This window comes from Hoplias malabaricus, chromosome X2 (assembly GCF_029633855.1).
Source record: "Hoplias malabaricus isolate fHopMal1 chromosome X2, fHopMal1.hap1, whole genome shotgun sequence".
Taxonomy (NCBI): Eukaryota; Metazoa; Chordata; class Actinopteri; order Characiformes; family Erythrinidae; genus Hoplias; species Hoplias malabaricus.
This window is the reverse complement of record NC_089819.1, coordinates 3,189,431-3,212,442: the sequence shown is the minus strand read 5'-3', so window position 1 is coordinate 3,212,442 and position 23,012 is coordinate 3,189,431. Positions and strand designations below refer to the sequence as shown.

Below are 23,012 nucleotides of genomic sequence, written 5' to 3'. Positions count from 1 at the left end.
GTAAAAACAAACCATCCATCCTAAGTTCCTTACTTGTATCTCAGGGAATTTTGAGTAGGAGACTGCTTCTGAGTCTGCATCCTTGTGGTCTTCACTGAGGACTGCCAAAATGAGAAACAGGATATTGTTCTTCCTTACAGGAAACTGACAATATGGACTTCTAGGAACAAGTGTGTAGCATCTGGGCCTGAGCACAGAACACTCAAAAAAGGCTGAATTTCTTGGCAATATTTACATTTTCTTTTAGCGCAGAATAGACGACGACAAAAACGATAAATCTATGCAGCATATTACAACTATAATGTATTCTGGCAAAGCCAAGGATGAGAAGAGTTGTTAAATGCTGCTTGGAAGTAATTTATTGTACCTGAGACCATTCCTTTATAGGCATTTTCACACAAGATATTGTTCAAAACAATTCAACGTAAACTTGGGAGTCAGTAAGGCACTCGGCACTGAAGTCCAAGAAAGTAATAAACCTCAAAATGAGTACAAAGATCCTGTTAATAAATTACTGGTAATTTTATTGTACTTAGGAAAATAAACAACACTGAAAAATAAAAATCTTTCTCTCTGACTATTTGCTCCTGCAGCGCATCTTAATTCCTCATTGTCCTCCATGTTCTGGGGAGAAATACAGGGACCAGAAACACATCCTTCATTGTCATAGCAATACTGGGCTGCAACCTTTAGGAGTGAAATCACAGCTGGCTCCTATGACAAATTAAAATAATAATAAAAAAAAAGAATTAGGGGGGGAAACAACAACAAAGAAAACGAATATAACACACGTGACACACAGCATTCCCAGAGGTCCCCATTAGTTTTATGTTCCAAAATAATTCATCAGTACCTGACCTTGTCCTAATGTTCCTGTAGCTGAAAGCTATACAATGATCAAAGATGAGAAAGTGTCCACAGCCATTGTCATAGAGTCTATTCAGTTAAAAGGACTGATTTCTATTTATGGTGATATCTTACCTCTCAATAGGTAGCTTTAAAATATTGAATGTACACAATAAAACACCATCATTTAAACAATCCTAAATGATAACACTTACAAGCTATTTCTGCAACATAATGTCTAACTGTTCACTATAACAGAACTACCAGTATGCAGTGATGTCATCCAGTTTCAAGAGGTTCACACATTCTTTTAATACAAAAAATACATGAAATACTATGAAGACCCCAAGTCTCACAGTGGTAAAATATTATTTAGAGACTTAATCCGTTCCCTCAATTTAGTAATCAATGAAGTCTCTAAATAATATTTTTCCACCATGAGACTTTAGGGGCTCCATAAAATACAAAGTCACACACAACAGTTCCCCATCAGTAATACCATTTAAATTAAACAGTGAAAAGCATCTAACCCATATCAGAGATTGCAGGCTGTTGTTTAGCCTCTAATCCAGGCACCTCTCTTACATCAGCATAGTCCATGATCTGTGAATATGAAAAGTATTAATCACAGTTAACACTGGACAAATCACATATAGCTCTGTTATTATTTGATCTACTCACAAATTACTGCTGTCCTAAGGCAGACAGTGTAATGTGTCCCACATCTAAAGGACTTTCACCAAGTGGCTGCAGCTCCAGAAGCCGTGTGTTGGTTGCTGTGTTTCTATGGTGAATGATGCTTCTCATTGCAAACATTTGGGTTGATGCAGCCATATTTTTTAAAAAATAGTCATTTTTCTGCATGGCAGAAAATAACTTGCTAACAATTTTACTGTTTAGCATCCAGCGAAGCTCTGGAACAAGTTCAGTCCTCCTCAACACATCTTGTGGGTGTTTTGTGTTAGTTTCACGAAGCGTATCACACAGCAAAAAGTGTTGTGACGATCCTGTGAGAGGATGGCCATTGGGTTCAGGGTTTTCACACTTCTCACTGAGCCATGGAAGTGATATCTGTAGTTTCTTCAGCTGAGCACTCCGGAGGCTCTCGGGGGTGGACTCAGCCAGCCTTCCCTCAAATGGCCAGAAAGGTATGGGGCTAGGCACTCTAAGGTTTGTGTGTGTAGCTAATTCACTGGCAAAGTCGTAAACGCACACATTTGGCAAGTGCTTCCATGATAAAAGCAGGTCTGCAAAATCCCTTGGACTTTCTCTCCAGAGGTTAAATTTGAAGCTGTAGACAACACCATGAGGACATGAAATGACAGACCAACCACCTAGACACACAGGCCGAAGGGGGAAAAAGAAACAAAAAGGTAAATTGATAGCATGCAAGGACCATTTCATGATGCTTTTTATTTCACATCGGATGCAGCATCACAAGGCAAAATCATTTTCTGTTTCCCCTTAATTTTCCTGTCCTACTACCATTTACATAACCTTTATTATCTGTATATGGCTTAAATAACCTATATAAAGGGTTTCCCCAGAGAGGGATTAAGCCTAGTCTTGGACTACATCCTCGTTCAATGGAAAAATCACAACACAAACTGCTGTGTAGTCCAGGACTAGGCTTACTCCTTGACTGGGAAACAACCCCTATTTTGTTTAAATTTAAGCACAGCTTTCAGTTTGAAAAAGCTCCAACAATTTAAACCTGACTTGCTACCACATCAGGCTGTTGGCCTCAAGGTTTGAACACTTGAAATGCAGCTACAATTTAAAACATAGCTCTTTGTTAACATGTTTCTTGGTCTTGATAGTATATTCAGTATTACTTATTCTGTAATGTTTCTGTATGGCATATAAACTGCAAGACTGACACATGCTGCATCCATCAAATATAAAACCAACGCGTATTTCTGCGTTTTCCATTTGCGTGGCCGGGTTAAAAGTCAACACTGATTAATACCGCAGCATTTCACTGAAGGTTAAAAAGAAAATCTGAGTAAGGAGCTTCCTTTAGCTTCATTTCAATTTTTTTTCCTTGGATTGCCATTATCTGTTGTGACTTTTTTGGGTTTTGAATTCTGTCCTGAATTAGAATTTCCATTCATTTTTAAAATGTACATCAAAGGCAATCTCACTGCCTCTCACAGCATGGCTAAAGCAGTATATTCACTTTGAGAAGTGCCCAGTCCAGTCTACAACCAGAGTCTCGCAGCCATGAAATGACCAAGTGAACAGAGTTAATGTTATTTTACTGGACCCAAAAAGCCCCATTGCCCTTTTAAAAATGTCAATAACCAGAGACGGAGTAAAGTGAGAGGAAATACTGATTCTATGTTTGAAAATTGGAGGCAGTTTACAAGTTGCAACGCTACAGGACAGAGCCAGAGCCGGCTAATATTTATTTATTTATTTTTAAATACAAAGAAAGTTAGGCATAGCAACTTTGAAAGGTGTCAGGATTGTGTTTTGTGTTTTATATAAAGAAGGTGAATAACAACATGATTGAAATGTATAAATACCATTGTTTGTTTTAAAATATTGATGCAGATTCATGTGTGTTTCTCTATGGTGTGTGTGTGTAAACAAATAAAGGACAAAAAATTGTTTTTGAAAAGCCTTGCATATTCACCTATTTAAAGTGGAACGGAGAAATCAAGTTTGGTAGCACACAGCAAATATAAGAGTTTCTCTAGTAGGTAGATGTTTTAGTGACATGATGTACACTTGGTTTTGTGTTTAAAACGGATAAAATAGGAAATAAGAAGTGTTTCAAATGAGTTTTCTTTATAAACCTAGTGCTAGCTTTGGCTCTTAAGGTGGAGCAGAGAATTCAACAACCTGGCGAGTAACACCATTAGGACTCACAAACCGGCACATGTAAAGATCTGCCTCCAAAACAACGTTTATGGTGGAAAGGAAAGTCGATAACACCAGCCTTGTCTAGTCAAAATTTTTCAGGTGGATTTGGACAGAAAACACTTGTAAATGCAGGGAAATGGCAGCCGCAGGTTCACTTTTTTTTTGCGTAGGTAGATGTTTTAATGAATGATGAACAAATTTATGTGTAAATACGCTGATTATGGCACAATCTTCTTAGCTATTACGGCCCATGTTCTTAAACTTGTCTCTTCCTTGTTCATTCAGTTTTCCTCAAACTGGCAACAAGTTCGAGCTTCACTTCTAGGGTGGAGTGGGAAGAGGCAGATTGTTCTCTCCACTGTTTTGAAACTGTATTATAGTTTCGATTTTAAACGCTTGGTGTCAGTATTAAATATTGTTCCTTTAACACTATACTGTACTTACCCCATGTACCCCAGATCTTCTGAAATACTTTATTATATGTCTGCCTGTCCTTCACCTCCTCCCTCAGTCTTAAAATAAGTTCAACACGGGATCCTTTGGTATCAGTGTTGCAGGCTTTACAAAGTTGTTGTATACTGCTCATCTAGATGAACAAAGTGTATATTTAATATGAGCTTAAATAATGACCACTGTCATTAAATAAATATAAAAGTAAAAAAACAAATTCACCTTCTGTTTCATTAGTTTGTCAAAAAGGTGATCCTCAGATGCAGCTGTATGAACCGCTTCAGATGAGGATTGTGGACATGAAACTTTCTCATGTTCTGTGTTGAGGACTGTGTCACACTTCCTGGTCACCGTCCCAATCCATGGTGCCCAGTGCTCATATCTCGGCTGAACAACACAAGGATTCTGTGAGCGGCCTTAAAAAAATGGAACAGATATATTTATAGCATAGTTAGCATGTTGCATGTGCAAAGCTTACTAATTAATCCCGATGTCAAATTTACTTTGAACCAACTTACTGTGAACAAAGCCACGACAAATCATCTCTAAATTAATGGAGTCCCAAAATTCCACAATGTTTTGTTCACCGTTGTAGTTAATAGGTGGCTCCTTGAACTCACTTACTGTCCAAACAGAAAAAAAAGAGGCACACAGGTTAATTAAGAAAACTATGTTGAGTTAACAGGTTATCTGTTCTGCAGTAATTTAGTCACATTCTTCTTCACATTATGAAACAGACTCCTCATAGCCTGGACGCATCAGAGATTCTGACATAACCTTAATTTAACCATGGCTGCCTCTTTGTAAAAGATCTGCACTGAGGAACATGGAATATCATTAATGGACTACAAAGCAATCTAATTCTTCATCTCATTGGAACTGCACATTACAGGAGAAAGAAAAAAAAATCAAGGAATTATAATCAGTCATAAATATTTATAAAAATTACTAAACATTTAATGTTTTAACCACTTACATCCCAAATTAAAAGGTGACTTTTTGTGCAAGTTCATCACAACTACAGAAGGGTAGTAACCACAGGCTACACAGGAATATGTGTAGTCAGTACTCATTAGGGCTTCAAAGTGGCAGTAAGCATGAAGGATGGTGTCCCTGGCAGGGTACTGTACTTTGCGCAAACCTTCCAGGGAGTTGATGGCCCTTGAGATGGAAGTGTGGTTCTACAGAGGAAAATAAAAACGATTAATAAAAGCAAAGTCTTTCAAAAGGGGGGGGGGGGGGGGGGGGCAACAAGAAAATCATTCAATACGCACTTGTAAACTATGCCTGAGAAACAGACAGAGTTCAAGACTCAACACAACATGGTCATCAAAGTTGTGGAGCCCATCCTGCCACTCTTGATACCGGTATGTCATCTGACACTCTGGACATCTTCTGTAGTAGGTTGAAATATCTGAGGAAAGATGATAAAGAAAGTGCAAATGTGAGGTATTAACTTAAAAGGTCAAGTAGTGCTTTTCTAAAAGAAGTCTGGATTTTAAAACATGGTCACCTCTATGTTGGGGGGGCACCATATGGAGAATTAACTGGTTCATTTAGAGACTACAAAGTATTTTAATTACTCATGTGAAGTGTTTTACCTTTGATTTTATTAAAAACATACAAAATCGCTTTTATAAAGATCATCTATCAATGTATCGCTAAGTTACACTGTACTTACCCTCTATAACGCCTAATGTTGTGATTATCTTTGCCTTTTCAGTGATGTTAACTGGATGGTCAAGTGTTGGACTCTTTAAACAGAGGGTGCATGTTGACTCTGAAGGACTTAAGTGTGAAGGATACTCTGAGATTGCTTTGAACTTGGTCACATCTGAAAGATCAACTGGAATTTTTTTCTTGTCATAAATGTACTTGGCCATCCGTTTTAAGTCATTGGTCGGTGGATACCCAGCAGTATTCTGAAGCTGACTGAAATCTGCTGTGTCAGGTAGGGGACTCGCCTGTGTCTTGAATAACTCCCTGTTGGTCTGAAAAATGTGCCACTTTGCAACGTGTTTGTGAGGGCAGGACATCCGTGGCTTTGCACACGGACAGTGCCATGTGTTCCTTAGTTTGTTGTAAGTCACCAACGCTCTTCCAAGACGACTGAAGCGAAGGTTTTTGGGTTCATGAATGGAAACAAATATGTGGTTAGGGGATTCACCCAGATCTACAAGCACAGAAAATGGGGTGTGCGCTAACTGTGCCAGTTGCCGTCTTTTCAAGCACACAGCTTTCTTTGCTTCTCCCAAGAATTTGCAGGCAATCATTTCATCCAGAACACTGGAATGCAGGAACTCTTCAGCAGCCGTTTCTGTGCAATAATCCAGAGAACGGATATGGTGACATTGAGTAAACAGAAGTCCACTTCTCCGTGCCAACAACTGATACTGCCAGCATTCCTCCAGTTCACATCTAACCCATTGTTGCCTGCCCCAGGTTTTCTTTTGAACATGAATGGGATATGAAAATCCATGTCCTGACCTTTGAACTGCAGAAATGCCATTCGTTGCATCTACGCAAACACTTCGAAGGTGTGAGTGGACAGTCACGTCCCTACACGTGTCTCTGTGCTTTCTGGATATATGCACATTTAGGTTTTTTTTGAGAATTAATAACGGGCAGTGTGGACATTTCACTTCTGATCTTCTAGAGGAAGGAAACTGATAAGAAGGGTGGGCAGATTCGTTGTCTTGACGAGAACAGTGGGCAAGTGGAATGTGGACAGGCTTGAGTTCTTGATAAAGAGGGTAAGCAAATTCATCTTCTTGACAAGGAGAGGAAGACAGTCTAACTTCTTGGAGCTCAGAGGAATCTGGAGAGGATTTGACAGATACATTATTGAATTTTACACGTCCTTCGTTCAAGCCGTTGCACCGTAGCAGGTGGTCAACGAAGGAATTTCTCCTTAAAAGTGTGCCTTCGCATTGAGGGCAATGGTAGTGTCCTTCCTGCCTACAAAGCAAACTGCACCTACAGATCTGCAAATCTGAGGGGAAAAAAAACACCAGTGTTTGTTATGATAGTCACAAACTTTAACCAATATCTGAACTATTTTACAGAACACACACAACAACATACACTTACTTTGAAAAGGCACTGCATTTTTTAAATGCACGTCCAGGTGGCTTTTCAACCTGTTGGGCTTGGTGGGTTTAAAATTTGGGCAGAGCGGGCAATGATAAAGATTGCAGCATGTGCTACACCTCTTTACCTCAAGACTGAATCCAACTGGGACAATTGAATGGTGCATCTGCAAAAACAAATCACAGTCACATAAATAAATATACAATTCTGAGGAGATCAGACACATTGCAATGTTCAAGTTTTCATAGAAAAAACACTGACCAATAGATTGGGACCCTCTGGGTTAGCTGCAAAATCCACGTTTACAGTGTATAATATCAAGAGACCAGTAGTGGGGTTTATAACCCCACAGCATTGGGCAAATTAACTGTGTTCTTTGGAGTGATGGAGTTCATTGTACAGCTTTCCCAAAAATACATGGTACTGGCTGCCACCACAAACTGCCTGATAATTTCAGAAGAAATATGGGATAAGCAGGGATCCACAAACATGGACAATTTTATGCCCATTGTTTTCAATGAGCAATAACTTCAGTCAGATCCCAAAGCCAACAATCTTACTGCAGTTTATATATTCATCGTAAATTTGAAAGTCCCCTTAACATTATCAACCACAGTTAAATGAGAGAACAGACGGAGATTAAACACTCACTTTTTCCAGACAGTGTGCACTAAAGATGAAGGCTGTGTGCTCCTCTGTGGGAAAGGTCTTGTTCCGATTCTCGCCCTAAGCCCTCCGCTACAGTGGCCGAGAAGAATTAACGCTCAACTTCTGCTCTAAAATACTACACCGCTGTCAGAACACGACGGAATCCACGACACCATGGTCGTCACTTTTAGCAAACAAAATACGCTGTGTTTGAAATCATATACGCGTCTGCTCAGTCGCTCGGTATTGTACAGGACAAACCCGTCTGAACTCCAGGGGGCGATAACGCCCCTTCACTTCAGCCGGGCTTCACCGGAAGACAACGAGCGGCGCATGCGCAGAACAGAAACCGGGGCATCTTTTATTTTCTGTTGTGTTGGTGTATTCTGCTCTTCTTTTACAGCTGTTTTAAACACTATATGAGGTTTATTTTTTTTTACAGTAAGTGTTAGATACGTGCGCAATGTGCGTCACATCTGCTGCAGTCTGACTTAAGTACACAGAGGTGGAGGTGGACAAAATAACAGAAACATAACACAGACAAGAGTGAAGATAGCGAAGGGTTGTGAAATGGACCTCCGTACCTCAGATCCCTGATAACGTACAACTGGAGACGCGTTCTTCTTGGAGGTGCGTGTGTACTGGTACGTATAGACCAGATCAGGACTTAAATTAAACCGTTTTAAGACAAAGGTTCTGATCTTTTCTGCTGGGTGAACCATATACTGACCTGCAGTTTAGACTGTCTGTCCATAAAGATCCTCTCCAGTAAAAAAACAAGTTACCCATGTGGTGTTATACTCTAAGGTGAGTTATCAGGAGCGAAATAAGCAGTCAGAGTCATGGCTGAACATTTCTACTATGAAACTGCAATGTTCTATAGGAAAGTCTCAAAAAACAGATTTAAACAGCCTGGGTTTCTGACATCATAAACCTAAGGAATCACCCCCTGTAGATGTAGGGTGGAGGGTTAACTGGAGGTAGAGTTGAGGACTAACTGCTTATTCATAGACTAAAGTAAATTACGGCAAAGGGGAGTTATTTCTTAGCCACTTTTAAGGAATTATGGCATTTTGTTTCTTTAGAAATCACTTAAAAGTCTGTATTTTTATGAACAGAGATGGGATTTTAGTGTTTTGTGACTAGATAAACAGAGGGAGAATATAATGGGGATAATTAAACCATGTATATTCATGGTTTAACAGTGTGCGACACTGTACTGCCAAAAAATTGCCCTAGAGTTTTTTTTAGCCTCCCTTGCTGCAGTCACAGTACCATTTTGAGGAGGATTTACACTAAATATTGGAAGATTGCTGTAAATATTAGATTGTTTTCAGTCACCTAAACTGCATTGACTTCAGGTACTGATGATGGATAACTAGCCTTAGCACTCTTAACTCATCTCAAATTGATTGGATGGAGTTTCATCACTTCAAAGAATTAAAATCCACAGTGAAATACCTGGGGATTTTATAACCCTAAAACCCACACATGCCATTGGACTTTGTGGGCTTTGGCTTATGTGCAGCTGCTTCAGAGTATCCTACTCTATTGGCAATGCTTTTCAATGGAGGTCACTGAGGATTATCTCAAAATGGCGATAACACATTGCAAGAAAAAAGCCATTCCTTCAAACTGTTATTCATCATCATCTTTTCCGCTTATCAATTTCAGGGTCGTGGTGCAAACTGATATCGTTTATTATAAATTATTTATTAATTAGCTTTACTTATATACTCTTAATGAACTGTTCCTAGTATTTTCATGGGTTTGACATTGGAAAAAAATGTTCTAAAATCATAATGCCTCTTTTGCATACATAGATTAGACATAATCGTCTAAAAGTAAGCTTAAACACCGAAGAGAGACACTCTGGATCCTATAAGGGTATGTCAGATCTACTGGAAGACTAGATCATGATGGCTGAGTGTATCTCAGTAATTGACTTACCACACTGGGAAAGTGGAAAAAGGAGGATACGGTTCTTATACCTGGCTGGCAAAAATTCCTTCGAAGTTGGCAATCAAAATACGTATGAGGTAAGATGATATATTCAGAATATTGTCAGAAATTGTAGTAAAATTTAAGGTATCCCAAAATGTAACCATTTTATGCTTCTGGTTCCTAAGGAGCAGATGATTCCCCTTTTCCTCGGTGCTGATCTCTTCTCTAACACTGACATCCGCATTGAGAACCATCCTAGATACCATGCAAAATTTGCCAAAAGGGGACTGGCAACCAAACTGGTTTTCTCCTCAGGTATTGATTTTCAGGACTATCTTAAGATTAGAACAATGATTGTTTGATTTATATTATTCATTGGCCTCCAAATGAAATAAAAATAAACAAATCTGGGTGTAGATAAAAATGTTAAAAACAGACATGCTCAATCTGAAGTGTTGCTAAAAAATAATCTTGAGGGCTCATTTAAAAATACCTTCATTTCCATTATTATATATAGTCCACAGGAGCTGCCCTGATCTTTTATCATGTTTATTTTATTTTTCCAGGCTTCAGGTTCCAGGGCATTCGACTTCCTTGCTCCAATAATGGCTTGTGGTTCTATAGTATACATGGAGTTTTTCGAGTGGCTTTTGAGCTTTACAGCAAAAAAGAACAGCTTTCAATATTGGACACATTTCAGGTATCGAGTGTGTATTGCAATGGTACTGTTAGAGTATACTGTTGTATATCTATTGTATATTTGGAACTTGTAACCCATTTTTGAGACTCTGTCTCACTTCAGGATCTCTGGAAGTCTCGGATCAATGATGAGCAGTTAACGACGGCCTACAACCTTGACATCCAAGTAGATACTACCAACTATCATGGTGATAAAGAGACACCAAGTACACACATTCTTAATAACTTCTCCACACCTGCCCATGGCCATACAGAACTTCATGAAGTAGACTCCCAGCCAGCATGTGGTCTACTAGAGGAGGTGTCATCTGCCGATCATGACTACTGCTCTATATCAGAGCCAGTGGAGCAGTCCATTGTGGTAGCTGAGAAACTCTGTAGTATATGTGACAAGGTAAAATCCATGAGGACAATGGAACAGAATCAACAGGAAGCAATATTGAAACTTCTGGATTATACTGAATACTGGATTGGTGGACAACAAAATGAGGACATGTTAACAGATGCTGTGATGGCTCTACTCTGGACCCAGATGCAAGAATTCACTGTCTACTCCAGCCCTCTTCTAAAGGCTCTAGCTGGCTGGTTGGGTCAGAAGTTCCATGCAGCAAACAGCAGCATAAGCCAGCAGGTCGAAAGCTTCAAGATGCGACACATCGAACACATTACAGACCTTCCCCCTGCAGAGGAACTAGCTACAGAACTCTTCCCTGAGGCAATGCAGGCCTTGCTGATGAACTGGATGGGTCTCAGTGAAGAGGCTGCCTCTTGGAAAAGACTCAGCGAATATCCTATTGTACTGCTTATCCTGGAATTTGCCAATCATAACCTCATCACAGGAGTGGCTCATGTACTGTATTCCAGTCTCATTAGCAGATAGGGAAATAATTATATTCCTTTATATTTCCATTATACTTTTTTGCTTTACCAATAATCTAATTTGCAGAAAAGGTTTAAACAATTTGGGGGGAAATGTTTAATCTGTCTCAAAACCTGTTTAAGTCTGCAGCTTTCTAAACAAAGTCTGTCTTCATGAGACAAATTATTGAGACGCTCTAGTTAGAGAGCTGTTGCATCATGGCTTGTTCCCGCCCAATGCACGCAACCAGTCTTTACTTGCTTCAGCTGCTTGGTGTTTCTGTCCTACTTAACTTTAAACTCCTCCTTGGGGATCCCCAGGAGTTCCCAGGCCAGCCTGGAGAGACGGTTCCTCCTACAAGCCCCAGGTCTATCTTGGGGCCTCCTCCTAGTTGGCAGTGCCTGGTAACCCTTCAGTAGGAGGCATCAAAGAGGCATCCTTGTCAGATACCTAAAGCATCTTAATTGGCTTCTCTTAATGGGAAGGAGCAGCAGTTCTTCTCTGAGCTCCTCTTGGATCGCTGAGCTATTCAGCGGATCCTGGAGATTATGCCCAGCAACCCAACGAAGAAAACCCATTTTAGTCTGATTGTATCCCAAATCTCATTCATTACTCAGCTCATGACCCAAAGTGAGGGTGGGGACAATAGATCAACTGGTAAATTAGGAGCTTTGCTTTATGGCTCAACTCCTTTTCCACATTATGATCTGGTATAGTGACTCCATTCCTTCAGGCTTGACATAAACTACTGTATAGTCGATCTTATGATCAGTCACTCTTTCCATTACTCCTGAACAACACCCCCCACATACCTAAATCCCTTCACTTGGTGGTGTAGATTGTGCTTTCCCTGAATGAAGCATGACATATTTTACAAGAAGGTAACCATGGCCTTGCAGGTGCAAACCAAGTAAGTGCACAAGTCATTGCCAACCTGAGTATCCAAGTCCATGTGCAGTGGAGTCAGTGTATAGAATTTTATCCAGAACTCCACTGTCCTCTACTATCTCAAAAAAAAAAGGCAGAATACTCTGCACATTTACTGGGATAAACTCTAACTTACGGCCACTAGCAGAGGACCGGTGAGTGTCCCCACACCTGCCTGGCATCTCTTAATGCGCAACTCTTGAACAGGAGAGAGACCATTTCCTAATGAGGAATCTGGTTTCAGAGCCCACACTGTGTACAGGTGAACTATATCTTGTTGGTGACTCTCACACACAAGCTCCAGCTCCTTCCAGTCCAGTGAGGTTACGTTCCATGTGCCAATAATTATGATTTATGAAGAATTAGAATCGAAATGACCTTCTCCTAGTAAGAACAATTTTGATGTAAAATAAACTAAAAAATTTATATTTCGGCTACAATTTAAAAAAAGAAAAAAGTTGCTTCTATTTGTGACAAGTGAAGGTTTCAAAGGTGTTTTTTATTTAAATAACGGGCTATATTTAAATATGTATATTGAATTCTAATTAAAATAAGCAAAGTAAATCATTGTACACAGCAATTGACTAAAGTTTTTTAGTGTGGTGCTGTTGGTTCCAACAGTGGTGCAACATGTGTCACTGTCACATAGCTCCAGGGTTCTGGGTTCTAACCCTACCACTGGGTCAATATCTGTGAGTTGTTCACCCCATGTCTTCATGAGTTTCAAAGGCACTAACACTACCAAGATATTTTTGCCATACTGCGCACTCACAGGAAAAAAATTGTAAAATTCAGAGCTACTTACATGACATTTGTTAATTTCTTCAATGTATATGTTCCCTCCTGAGGTTTGTTTGATGTCAGGACTCAGAACTTCCATACCACCAAACTAAGAATTACCATACCACTTCCAAATAGACCTCTTAAACCTTATAATGTTTAAGGTCACATATAAAACTGCTGAAGAAGACATTTTCTTTTGGACTATCAAAAATTTAATGAGGCTGTCATGAGCTGATACAATAGCTTGGCACATCTGGTACTATGCCAGTGTCTTGATGATGCTAAGGTCAATTGTTACTCAAAGCAGGATCCTAAATAACATATAACATTCATGTTCTATGTACATAAAACTGAGTGATAATAAGGGGGGGCTAAAAAAATATTAAAGAAACCAACAAAAAAAATGATGTTACAATATTTGTCTAATTGTCCAAATCTTTCTTAAAGCTTTACACATCCAGTATTGCACCTTCGCATAATTTGTTGGAGAGATATGCAGGACAAGCCTAACAAAGATGTAAGACAAATCACCTGACTGTTTACAAATGAATTCTTCCGTGACAAAAACTGGTGTTTGAATAAATTACAAATCAGACCAACATCCATGCGACCTAAAGTTTCAACCTTCTATATACACATTAAAATCATCGGAACTGCTGGAACATTAATGGAAGAGTGAGAAGGGTAGAGGTTGGTATTCAAACAGCATCCATTCCTCGAGAAAAAGACGATGAGAAACCAAGGCCCATTCCCCTCTGTGTATGTGTCTGTGACCGGGCCATCTCATACTGGACATCCAAGTTACGGAACATTTCTTCCTGTTTCTGCAGTGTCTTTAAGCCTTCATCATTGACTGCACCAGAAGGTCCACCTTCTTCTTCCTGAGGGGAGATGCCACAATATACTGTTATAAGCAAGTATAAATTATTTTTAGTTGTTGGTGATGGCTAATTAACAGCAATCATGTTTCTGCTGTAATGCAAGATTTGAATATTAAAAAAAAAATGTTTGCAGGTCAGTTACAATGTAAACGCGGATTAGCTACTGAACGGCAAGGCATGAACACTTACTTTAATGCCCATTAATTTGCGGAACTTGACGTTTTGGTCCTTGTTGCCAAAATTAAGCTTCTCCCACAGTTCAGCTGTCTGAGACTTGTCCTTGCAAAAAAGAAAAAAAAAATCTACATTTAATATGAAATATTTAATAGCAATGATAAAATCATATACACAACATTCATTATTTACTATGTACCATATTCCTACATAAGCTATAATTTCTAACCAAATGGTGTTTGAGGATTTTACTGTATCATTTCTGGAATGGTCATATGGAGAGGGCCTAGTAACGGAACCCTCAGTGTATTTCATGATTTGATTTAAATTCGACAGCAATCATGTCAGTGTAAAATAAGCCCATTTTTTTTATATTCACACACACACACCCCATTTGAATGGCTTACAGTACTAATAAAATCATGTGTAAAACAAGTGTAAAAATACCATTGCACTAATAAAATAATTCTTCTCACCCCTTCTTTCTTTCCTTGCCACAACAACTTCCTCTTCTTCTCTTGCTCAGCAAACTTCATAGGGTTAACAGCTGAGGGATTATAGTAGCTAGGTACAGCAATGCCTGTCTCTGCCAGTGTTTTGGCCTGCAGTGCTGCCATCTGAGCTGCCATAGCGATCTGTGGTGTGACCTGTGTGCCCGAAGCCAATAATGCTGCCACATTAAGCACTGGATTGGCTGTGGGAATTGTGGGATTGTCAGCCAGCAATGGAGCTGCTGCTGTTACTGAAAGAGAGTCAAAAAAATCATTAACAGTATTTACAAAAAGAATCCCTGGGCTATTTAACAAAGGAACAAGCTTGAAACTTATCAGTTGAAGTTTAACTACCTGCTGCAATTTCTTGCTGTTGATGTTGCTGCTTCTCCAGCATCTCTTTTTCTTTCTGCTCTTGAAGTTTTTTAGCTCTCTCCAACCTAGGAGTGTGAAACATCAGATGTTAATTCATTCAAAATGGTCTTTGAATGGTCAAAGGTAGCAATATGTGCTGAAGCTGACAGGCTTAATGTCAGTTGATGGAGAAGAAAAAATAAGTTCTTGATTCTGCATCAGGTTTAAACGTAAACAGTGTGGATGGATGTGGGTATTTCATTTGAAAAATTTAATGTATATATATATTTATATATTTTTTTTCTCTCCACAGGGACCACGTTTTTGCTTGATCCCAACAGATATCGACAGACTAAAATCAGTTAAGATATATAAAACAAATTTTTAATAATAAAGCACCATCATTTTACCTCCTAGCCAAAGCCTCTTGTGCATCCATGGCTGTGTTTCTGCCTCTGAAAGCCACAGGGCTAACAGACCGACTACGACTTTTCCTCCTGGGCTTTTCAGGCCTCTTCTTCCTTTCCCTAATACAACCAAGTAAAATGTTTTTACATTAGTAATCTTTAAAATTGTAAGATTTTACTAATAAACTTGTTCAATTAAACAAACACACCCACTCCAATAAAACATTTGTACTCGTAAAATAAATAAATACCCGTGACAACATGATTACTTTTGAAACCCTCACAGAATAATCAAACCACCGCAGAGCAATTTCTTTTAAATAGAAAATTTTATAAAAGATATTTCTATGTCAAACCCATTTAAAACTGAAAATAATTGTACACCATGAGAAAAGTTTAACAAATACTTTCGCAGTTCCATTTGTTAAAGGAAACCTTCACAAAGCATGTACTCAATGGTAGGTTCGTCACAGCATGATCAAAGCACACAACAGGTTACCATTATCATCCATTTCCTAGAGAATGCAATTCCTTTTAGAAAAAACCCAAAACAAATATTTGACAGATTTATTTACTGAAAGAGTAGAAGAGAAAAGAATGTAAGAGTAAAGAAAACACACACACACACACAAAACTTCTACGTTCTAAGACAGGTTATCGAACTTTTTTTTTTTTATAGTGACCCAAATAGTGAAAAACATTTCACAAACCCCCCAAACTTGCTTAAAACAGTTGTCCTACAATGCCTATAACTGCTGTGCATGTCAGCACAGCCAGTATTCTAAACTGAAATATAACTGAATTGTCAAAAATAAATAAGTAAAAATAAACCCCTGTAGCTCTCCATCTCACCCATCACAACCATTTGTGAAATGTGGATATTTTTTTCCTTTATTTGTTACAAAGCTGCCTGCTGTCTTTGCTTTAGACTGCAGTGTTAGCAGTCAAAAGTGTTTGACCACAATAACAGATGTTCCCTTTAAGGATCAGTGTTCTAATGGATGCATCCAAGTTTACGAACCTGCTCTTACTCCGGCTTCTGCTGCGCTTGTGTTTACTCCTTGATCTGGATCGTGACTTAGCTCGTCTCTTCTTCTCACGACTCTTTGACCTCCTTTCACGACTGCGAGACCTTCGTTTCTCCCGACTTTTACTGTTATGTCGCCTGAGGATGTGAAATATACCAACCACATGAAGTAGCATCTATTTAAACAGCATCAAACTGAAATGCAACCTACTATTGTGCCTAAACCACTCGGTAATTGTTTTGATAAGTTGTGTCAGCTTTGGATTTAAAATGTAGAAATATTTTAATTTAGAATATTTAACAACTTTGTGAGAATTGTGAGAAAGGGTTTCACATAGGACCAGGCATATATTCTAACCTAGGGGTGTCAAATAGGGACCCTTTTGGGCAAAAGTTCAGCAAAGTGTACATTGTCCATGTCTGACCTTTCTCTTGAGCGTGATCTGGATTGACTCCTTCCTCTGGAGGACTTCCTCTCCTTTCTGCGATGTCGCTCCTCACCACTGTCCTCAGATAGCCTCTCACGGTCCTTAACTGAATTCTGCATGTCCTCCGATCGGCTATGTGATTTCATAGCCTTCTCCGAGTCCCTCCGCCGTGCCTGTTTTAAGAAGAAGTGGTCTCTTTCAGGAAAATAGTGTGACAAAGAGAGTTAGTATGTTGTTTACAAAAAAAAACAACTTTGAAGAACCATAACATACAACCTCTTTCTCCCATTCAACTCTCCAAATTCACAAATGCCATAAACTGTCCATATTCAGTTCCCTGGCCATGTAATACATCCGCAGTTTGGGGGTAAAAAAACCCCTCTTGACCCACTATATCAAATAAGGTTTGTGGAGTGATTTATGAGGGAATCCGTACCTGTAAAGTTTGGCTTACTATTTGTTTTCCCTTTTTAATGCATGCACATAATCTTTTTAAACTGTCACAAACTTATTTTGAAAATGTTTTTAAAAGTAACAACTTGAAATTGGCATTTCCTTTGCACATTAATCTAGCCACCGCTGTTGTAACTAATAGAGTGAATTACACACATTACTATTTTGCATGCATATAGGTAGAAGGACAGAGATTGTTCAAAACAGTATCTCAGATTCTAAAGCATCTTATGTTGGGACTTGGAAAAAGGGCAATGATTCAGGTTGCTAGACAAACAGTTATTTTTAGGTAAGTGTAAAATTGAATGGCTGATATTTACCTTTCCAGTTGTAGGCATATAATTTTGCTATCTGTCAGCAGCGTCTTCTGTTCAGAGTGTCTCTTCGTGCATTAGCACGCTGAGTGTAATTTATTATAGAGATGTTATCATGTGATCTAAATACAGGATTTTACCAAAATAAATCCCACACAATCTGTAAGCTACTTTAGTGATCTTTAAATTTCACACATTTGACATGTGAGAAAATGAGCCAAAATAAATTACCCTTCAAGATCTACTGACATCATGACTAATGGCCAAAATCTGAAACTGGCACTTCCATTTCATCATCCCTCTAAGAAGCTTCATACTTACCCTGAGCTAAAGCTAGAAATGCCTTATAAATTATATTAATGATGTGACCTTATCATCTTATGCCTATGTGAGGGAAATGGAGTTTAATTTAGTTACCTCTTTGCTTCTGCTCCGGGATCTTCTGTGCTTCTTGTCACCTGAAATGGAGAGGAAATAAACAAACAGACATTTCAGTAATATGTGAAGAGCTAGATAAACTTTATATGCTGTTCTTGCATTGAAAATACTACAGCTGTAGCTTTTAATATAATAATATATAGAAACATACCTGAATAGGCAAATAACTAAATTTAGGCCAAGCATCAGGCAGATTATCTGCTGTTTTGAGTTTTAACATGCATATGGTATACAGATAATGAAAAATCCCACAAATCCATGGACACAAGATTTCTCTGAACAGAAGTAGTCTTCTGCAATCATCTAAGTAGAGTATTAATTAGTCTGATATTTTTGTTCAACAGGTAAAATGCAATTAATTCCTCTGTTTCATCTGTAACAATGTCTTTATTTACCCATTAACAGTTTAATAAAAATCATTACACAACTATTTATTACAACAGCCATGTTAACATGCACAATTTAACAATTCCATTAAATAAATTCTGATTAAAAATAAAGACTGTAGTCTTTATTTGCAAAGTCTACTCAGCTACCTGATGAAAACCTCTGGGTATATGCACATTACATGTAAACCGGTCTAAATCATGTGCATATATAGACCAACACTTAGTGTATTCTATACAGTGACATGTCTCTCATCAAAATTAAATGAGCAACAGTAAGTTACCAGACTGTTCAGGTGATGTGCTTTGTTTTTATTTACTTTAAAATTATGGCAGATTCATGAGAACACACTTCACATGTGTTTATTAAATAGCGAGTGAGAGTAACATTCTGTGACATATAAGATGGATGCCAGTCCCTTAAACAACATGAAACTACTGGATGAAAGTGTGCCGTAAACAATGGTGGGGAAGTGTAGTACTGAAGAAATTTACAAGTGTTGAGCAGAAAGAAAAGTTCCATGTCATGGCTTATTTGCTCAGCAAAATATATTACAAGAGGCTCTATATACCAGTAATAATGAATGTTGCCACTGCCTTATACAAGTTAGGCTCTTGCAATGACTTCTGCATTATCAATAATCAGTTTGGCATCCATTAAAGCACAACGAAGGAATTTCTTTCTAAAAAGAATGGTGAAGTAATGCACAGAATGTACTTTTAGCTTTTGTGTGGGAATTTAAACAGATACAGAAGTTTACAGAGCTACTTTCTGCTATTTAAAGTATTGTTTATAGAATTACTCTACCTTGTTTAATCAAAAAGAACTACTCTGACTGGCCTCAATCAGACAACTATTCTGACTGAGGTGTATACATGGACATATACAGAATCCAAACTTTTCTTATTGCGCTATTATTCTGAAAATGAATGGATTATCATGCCGCATATTAACATATCCAATGAATCATTCCACTGGCAAAATGTTGAAAGTGATAGTTTCTTAGACGTGTGCGTGAAAAGACTATGCCAATTCCAGTGAAGTTGCAATTTCCATTTGAACATTAAATATCTTGTCTTTGTAGTCTATTCAATCGAATATAGTTTGAAAAGTATTTGCAAATCATTGTATTCTGTTTTTATATTGTATTTATATTTATATTGTTCTTCTCTCAAAAATGCAGAAACGTGTGTTTGATGTAAAACAGTGATACGCTTTTTTACATTTTAATCTCTCAACATAAGTGTTCTTTAAAAACTTAGATCTAAATATGACAAACAGGTGTTCAAATGTAATGCCAAATGACAGCAATGCTGCAAATTCACAGAAAACACTTTAAATATACAAATTGATTCGTTACAGAAAATATGTCTGTATTTTGAATAGTACTCACTAAAAACAAGTAACAGAGCAATTTACCTGACTTACGTTTCCGTTCCCTGGAACGCGATCTGGATCTTGAATGATGCTTGGTGCTTCTAGGTGATTTTGAAGATTCCATGTTGAATGTGTGGGTCCACGTCAAAGACTGAGGTTAGAGAGTAACTTGTTTAAGGCGGCGTCATTTGCCTAATTAAACAGACAAGACTTGCACTTTAAAAAGACCCTTCAAAAAGTAAATCTGCTTTTGATTTTAACATCCATTTTAGTATGCTGTGGTCTTAAAAATATCAGTAAACTGCTTTTACTTGTTTTCTTTATTGCTATCAAAAACTGACAATATAATTTATTTACATCTGCACTGAAACTGCAGTTTTCCTAAGACAGACCCATAGGGGAGGATTCAGAAAGACATTTTCTGACGTCATAAACCTAAGGAACCGATCCCGTCAACTTGTGGGACGGGGCTTGGCGGAGATGGAGACTACTGCGTTCGAGTGATGCTGGAAACTGGGAAATACCAATCTTCTGACTTAAAAATTGCACCCGAACGGCAGACAAAGTCGTATTTATCACGGGTGAACTCGGGACTCTAGATGTGTGATATATATCGCGACATTTTCCTCTCTTCCCCTGGAGAAAATGGCAAATATGAATTTTAATCGTCTCATTGTGTGTGTTTTCTGTAGATAAAAGTCAAATATTTTGATCAGATTTGTTATGAATCAAAAAGCATTTATCTTTTATATGATAAATCATTTTTGGGGACATGTGCACCGCGGGCGGATCATCAGCCAAACACCCGAACGGCCACCTGGTACACACAATAACCTTCCGATGAGCACCCGAACGCAGCCTAATCTGTGTGTACTGCGTGGATTCAAAAATACAGCGCACAATCTACGCCAAATTTAAGTCATTATGTGATCTTTCTTGGAATCAACGTCTAAACACAGCACTGTGTTGAACAGCGATTACGATTCAGCACTAGGTGTTAGTCGGTAGTGGTCTTCCACAGGCTCGGGTCGCGCTGTGCTGCTCTGTTTAGACCAATTCGTCCATTGTAAACAGAAGGAATGTGGCTAGTTATAAAACTGAAATTATTGTCTTTGAAACAATTTTTTCAAAAAAGAATAATCATCAACCAGTATAATTACAAGCTATAAGATATGGTATGCAAACTAGTTCGCCGTTTCTGTTTACTAGCAAGGCCGCAGTGTTCATATTCATTTGAGTTTTCCGTTCCGCCTTCCACTGTTGACCAACCGCAGCGCCATTTAAAATGGATCTTCAGTGTAGTCTCTTTTGGTCACGGTTACAAAACTCCACTGTTGAATTTGTTTAGCTTTATAGCGTTCTCGGATATGTTCTTCTTCTTTTAACCTTCCATTCCACCTTAAACGTTGCAGTAACTGATGCATCCTTTAAGGTGGAATGGACAACTCATACAAGAAGCTATCAGCTAGCTATGTAACATTACAACTTCGTCTCATCTCGAAACCATGGCTAAGATTTAGCTTTTAACCTATTTAGTCCCATTATTCCACCATACACCGTCTTTAAATAACATTAACGATGCACTTACCGCTGTACCAAGTGGAAAAAGAGCTCAAATGTGTGTATATTTGAGCGTTTTCATGCTCCGAGAGACCGACTCCGACGACGTCTGTGCCGTAGCTATGCTAAACAATGCGCAGTAACCCGGATGTCCTCCGTCATTGCTTCTCTTTCACATTCAAACATAATACGAGTCTCAGTCAACTCCGTACTCCCTCTGTAGTGCACAGAATGAATTATGAAATATTGACTTATACGTCCGAGAAGACCTACAGTGGAGTTGTGTACATGTAACTGAATCGCAAGCTGATATTTTCATACATAGGTGTCACTGGTGGCGTGCACGAGCAAGTATTATTTTATCTTTACGTAGTGTACTATTTAGGGTACTTGGATTCATTTGATTTCTACACGTTTTTTCTCACCTAAATAAGAACTACATTTAAAGACATGGGAAACATTAAACATAATGGCACAGCTGCAAATATTGTTCAGAACAATAAGAACAGACCCCCCAAGTAAAAAATAAACAATTATTACAGTTTTCTTACAAAAACTATTTGAACACGTTACATGTTGTACAAATGACATCAGAAGCACATGAAATAGTAGATTCGTTTACTTACTAAAGGTAAGTTAATAAAATCTTGTTGCATTCATTAATATTTGTATGTATGGTGATTAAACGAGGCATATGAAATCGACCCAAAATTGAAACCTACCAATTATAATGGAATATGTTTACTATTTAAAATTACAGCATCTCCAGGACTTGTATTATTTTACACACTTCTGTAAAGAAAGCTTCTGGAGAATGGAATCTACCTTAAGGGAACACTGGACTTTAAAATTCACCATTGTACCTTGCAGGTACATTTAAATCAAATCACATTTATTTGTATAGCACTTTTTACAACTGATGTTGTCACAAAGCAGCTTCACAGAATTCCAATAAAGATAGTTTTAACATGAAATGTAAAAATGTAACAATCCCCCAGGAGAGCAAGCCAAGGGTGACAGTAGCAAAGACAATCTCCCTCAGAGCTGAGGAAGAAGATAGATAGATAGATAGATAGATACTTTATTGATCCCCAGGGGAAATTCAAGGTTTCCTCTCAAGAAACCTTGAGAGGAACCAAGGCTAATGTGTGGCTAATGACAGATCTGATTATAACAGCTTTCACTAAAAGGAGAGAACGAGAAGGACACAGACGTCGGAGCATCCTGAAACTCTGGAATGCCTCCGCTCCACCGTCAACAAACCTGAATAATCGTGTGAAGCGATGGGACGATACCAGCGCCTCAGTTTGCTATAATTCCCTGTATCCACTGACCCCCTGGAAGTAATAAAGGCATGTACTAATGTTTTTGCGTCATGCAGGGATAAGGCATTTATAATCTTGGCAATGTTGCGAATATGCCTAGGGGTAATATGTATAATGTAAATAATAATGGTCCTACAACAGAGCTTTGTAGAATTCCAAAACTTACTTTAGAATAATTTGAAGATAAATTGTTTACTTTTACGAATTGATAATGTTCCGTTAAGTAAGATTTAAACCTGCACTGAGGTCAAGAAGCACCCACAGGGATACGTGGCCTTGATC

General features: G+C 38.4%; 3 protein-coding genes across 8 annotated transcripts; 1 reads left to right on the top strand and 2 right to left on the bottom strand.

Moving 5' to 3' along the window:
• Window positions 1-430: 430 nt before the first annotated feature.
• LOC136676411 (uncharacterized) lies at window positions 431-7,616 on the bottom strand. Its single transcript, XM_066653408.1, has 11 exons — window positions 7,516-7,616; window positions 7,255-7,420; window positions 5,846-7,156; window positions 5,439-5,578; window positions 5,141-5,345; window positions 4,683-4,787; window positions 4,387-4,580; window positions 4,159-4,300; window positions 1,528-2,180; window positions 1,377-1,449; window positions 431-714 (listed from the first exon to the last, which is right to left on the bottom strand). The coding sequence occupies exons 2-9, from the start codon at window positions 7,418-7,420 to the stop codon at window positions 1,531-1,533; spliced, it is 2,913 nt and encodes a 970-aa protein (XP_066509505.1). The 5' UTR covers window positions 7,516-7,616; the 3' UTR covers window positions 431-714; window positions 1,377-1,449; window positions 1,528-1,530.
• A 527-nt stretch (window positions 7,617-8,143) lies between these two features.
• On the top strand, window positions 8,144-12,956 carry LOC136676413 (uncharacterized). Of its 2 annotated transcripts, none has more exons than XM_066653415.1 (5): window positions 8,144-8,532; window positions 9,726-9,941; window positions 10,032-10,161; window positions 10,413-10,546; window positions 10,649-12,956. In XM_066653415.1, the coding sequence occupies exons 2-5, from the start codon at window positions 9,819-9,821 to the stop codon at window positions 11,423-11,425; spliced, it is 1,164 nt and encodes a 387-aa protein (XP_066509512.1). In that variant the 5' UTR covers window positions 8,144-8,532; window positions 9,726-9,818; the 3' UTR covers window positions 11,426-12,956. The 2 variants fall into 2 exon arrangements, with proteins under 2 accessions (XP_066509512.1, XP_066509511.1); XM_066653414.1 differs by having other exon boundaries at window positions 8,144-8,546; window positions 10,649-12,955.
• A 4-nt stretch (window positions 12,957-12,960) lies between these two features.
• LOC136676412 (arginine/serine-rich coiled-coil protein 2-like) lies at window positions 12,961-21,592 on the bottom strand. Of its 5 annotated transcripts, none has more exons than XM_066653409.1 (10): window positions 21,434-21,592; window positions 19,888-20,037; window positions 18,061-18,101; window positions 16,874-17,049; window positions 16,443-16,586; window positions 15,425-15,541; window positions 15,015-15,100; window positions 14,646-14,911; window positions 14,185-14,274; window positions 12,961-13,995 (listed from the first exon to the last, which is right to left on the bottom strand). In XM_066653409.1, the coding sequence occupies exons 2-10, from the start codon at window positions 19,967-19,969 to the stop codon at window positions 13,813-13,815; spliced, it is 1,185 nt and encodes a 394-aa protein (XP_066509506.1). In that variant the 5' UTR covers window positions 19,970-20,037; window positions 21,434-21,592; the 3' UTR covers window positions 12,961-13,812. The 5 variants fall into 5 exon arrangements, with proteins under 5 accessions (XP_066509506.1, XP_066509508.1, XP_066509507.1 ...); XM_066653411.1 differs by having other exon boundaries at window positions 19,897-20,037; XM_066653410.1 differs by having other exon boundaries at window positions 19,888-19,996; window positions 21,434-21,551.
• Between the last annotated feature and the right edge of the window lie 1,420 nt (window positions 21,593-23,012).

Coding starts and splice junctions, on each gene's coding strand:
- LOC136676412 (XM_066653409.1), bottom strand. CDS start 19,969: ATGGAATCTTCAAAATCACCTAGAAGCACCAAGCATCATTCAAGATCC. Junction 14,912..15,014: donor ACAGCAAGAAATTGCAGCAG/GTAGTTAAACTT, acceptor ACTCTCTTTCAG/TAACAGCAGCAGCTCCATTG. Junction 14,275..14,645: donor GGCAAGGAAAGAAAGAAGGG/GTGAGAAGAATT, acceptor CTTTTTTGCAAG/GACAAGTCTCAGACAGCTGA.
- LOC136676413 (XM_066653415.1), top strand. CDS start 9,819: ATGATGGCTGAGTGTATCTCAGTAATTGACTTACCACACTGGGAAAGT. Junction 9,942..10,031: donor GCAATCAAAATACGTATGAG/GTAAGATGATAT, acceptor CTGGTTCCTAAG/GAGCAGATGATTCCCCTTTT. Junction 10,162..10,412: donor CAAACTGGTTTTCTCCTCAG/GTATTGATTTTC, acceptor TTATTTTTCCAG/GCTTCAGGTTCCAGGGCATT.
- LOC136676411 (XM_066653408.1), bottom strand. CDS start 7,420: ATGCACCATTCAATTGTCCCAGTTGGATTCAGTCTTGAGGTAAAGAGG. Junction 5,579..5,845: donor AACATTAGGCGTTATAGAGG/GTAAGTACAGTG, acceptor ATCTTTCCTCAG/ATATTTCAACCTACTACAGA. Junction 2,181..4,158: donor GAAGATCTGGGGTACATGGG/GTAAGTACAGTA, acceptor CTGTGTGTCTAG/GTGGTTGGTCTGTCATTTCA.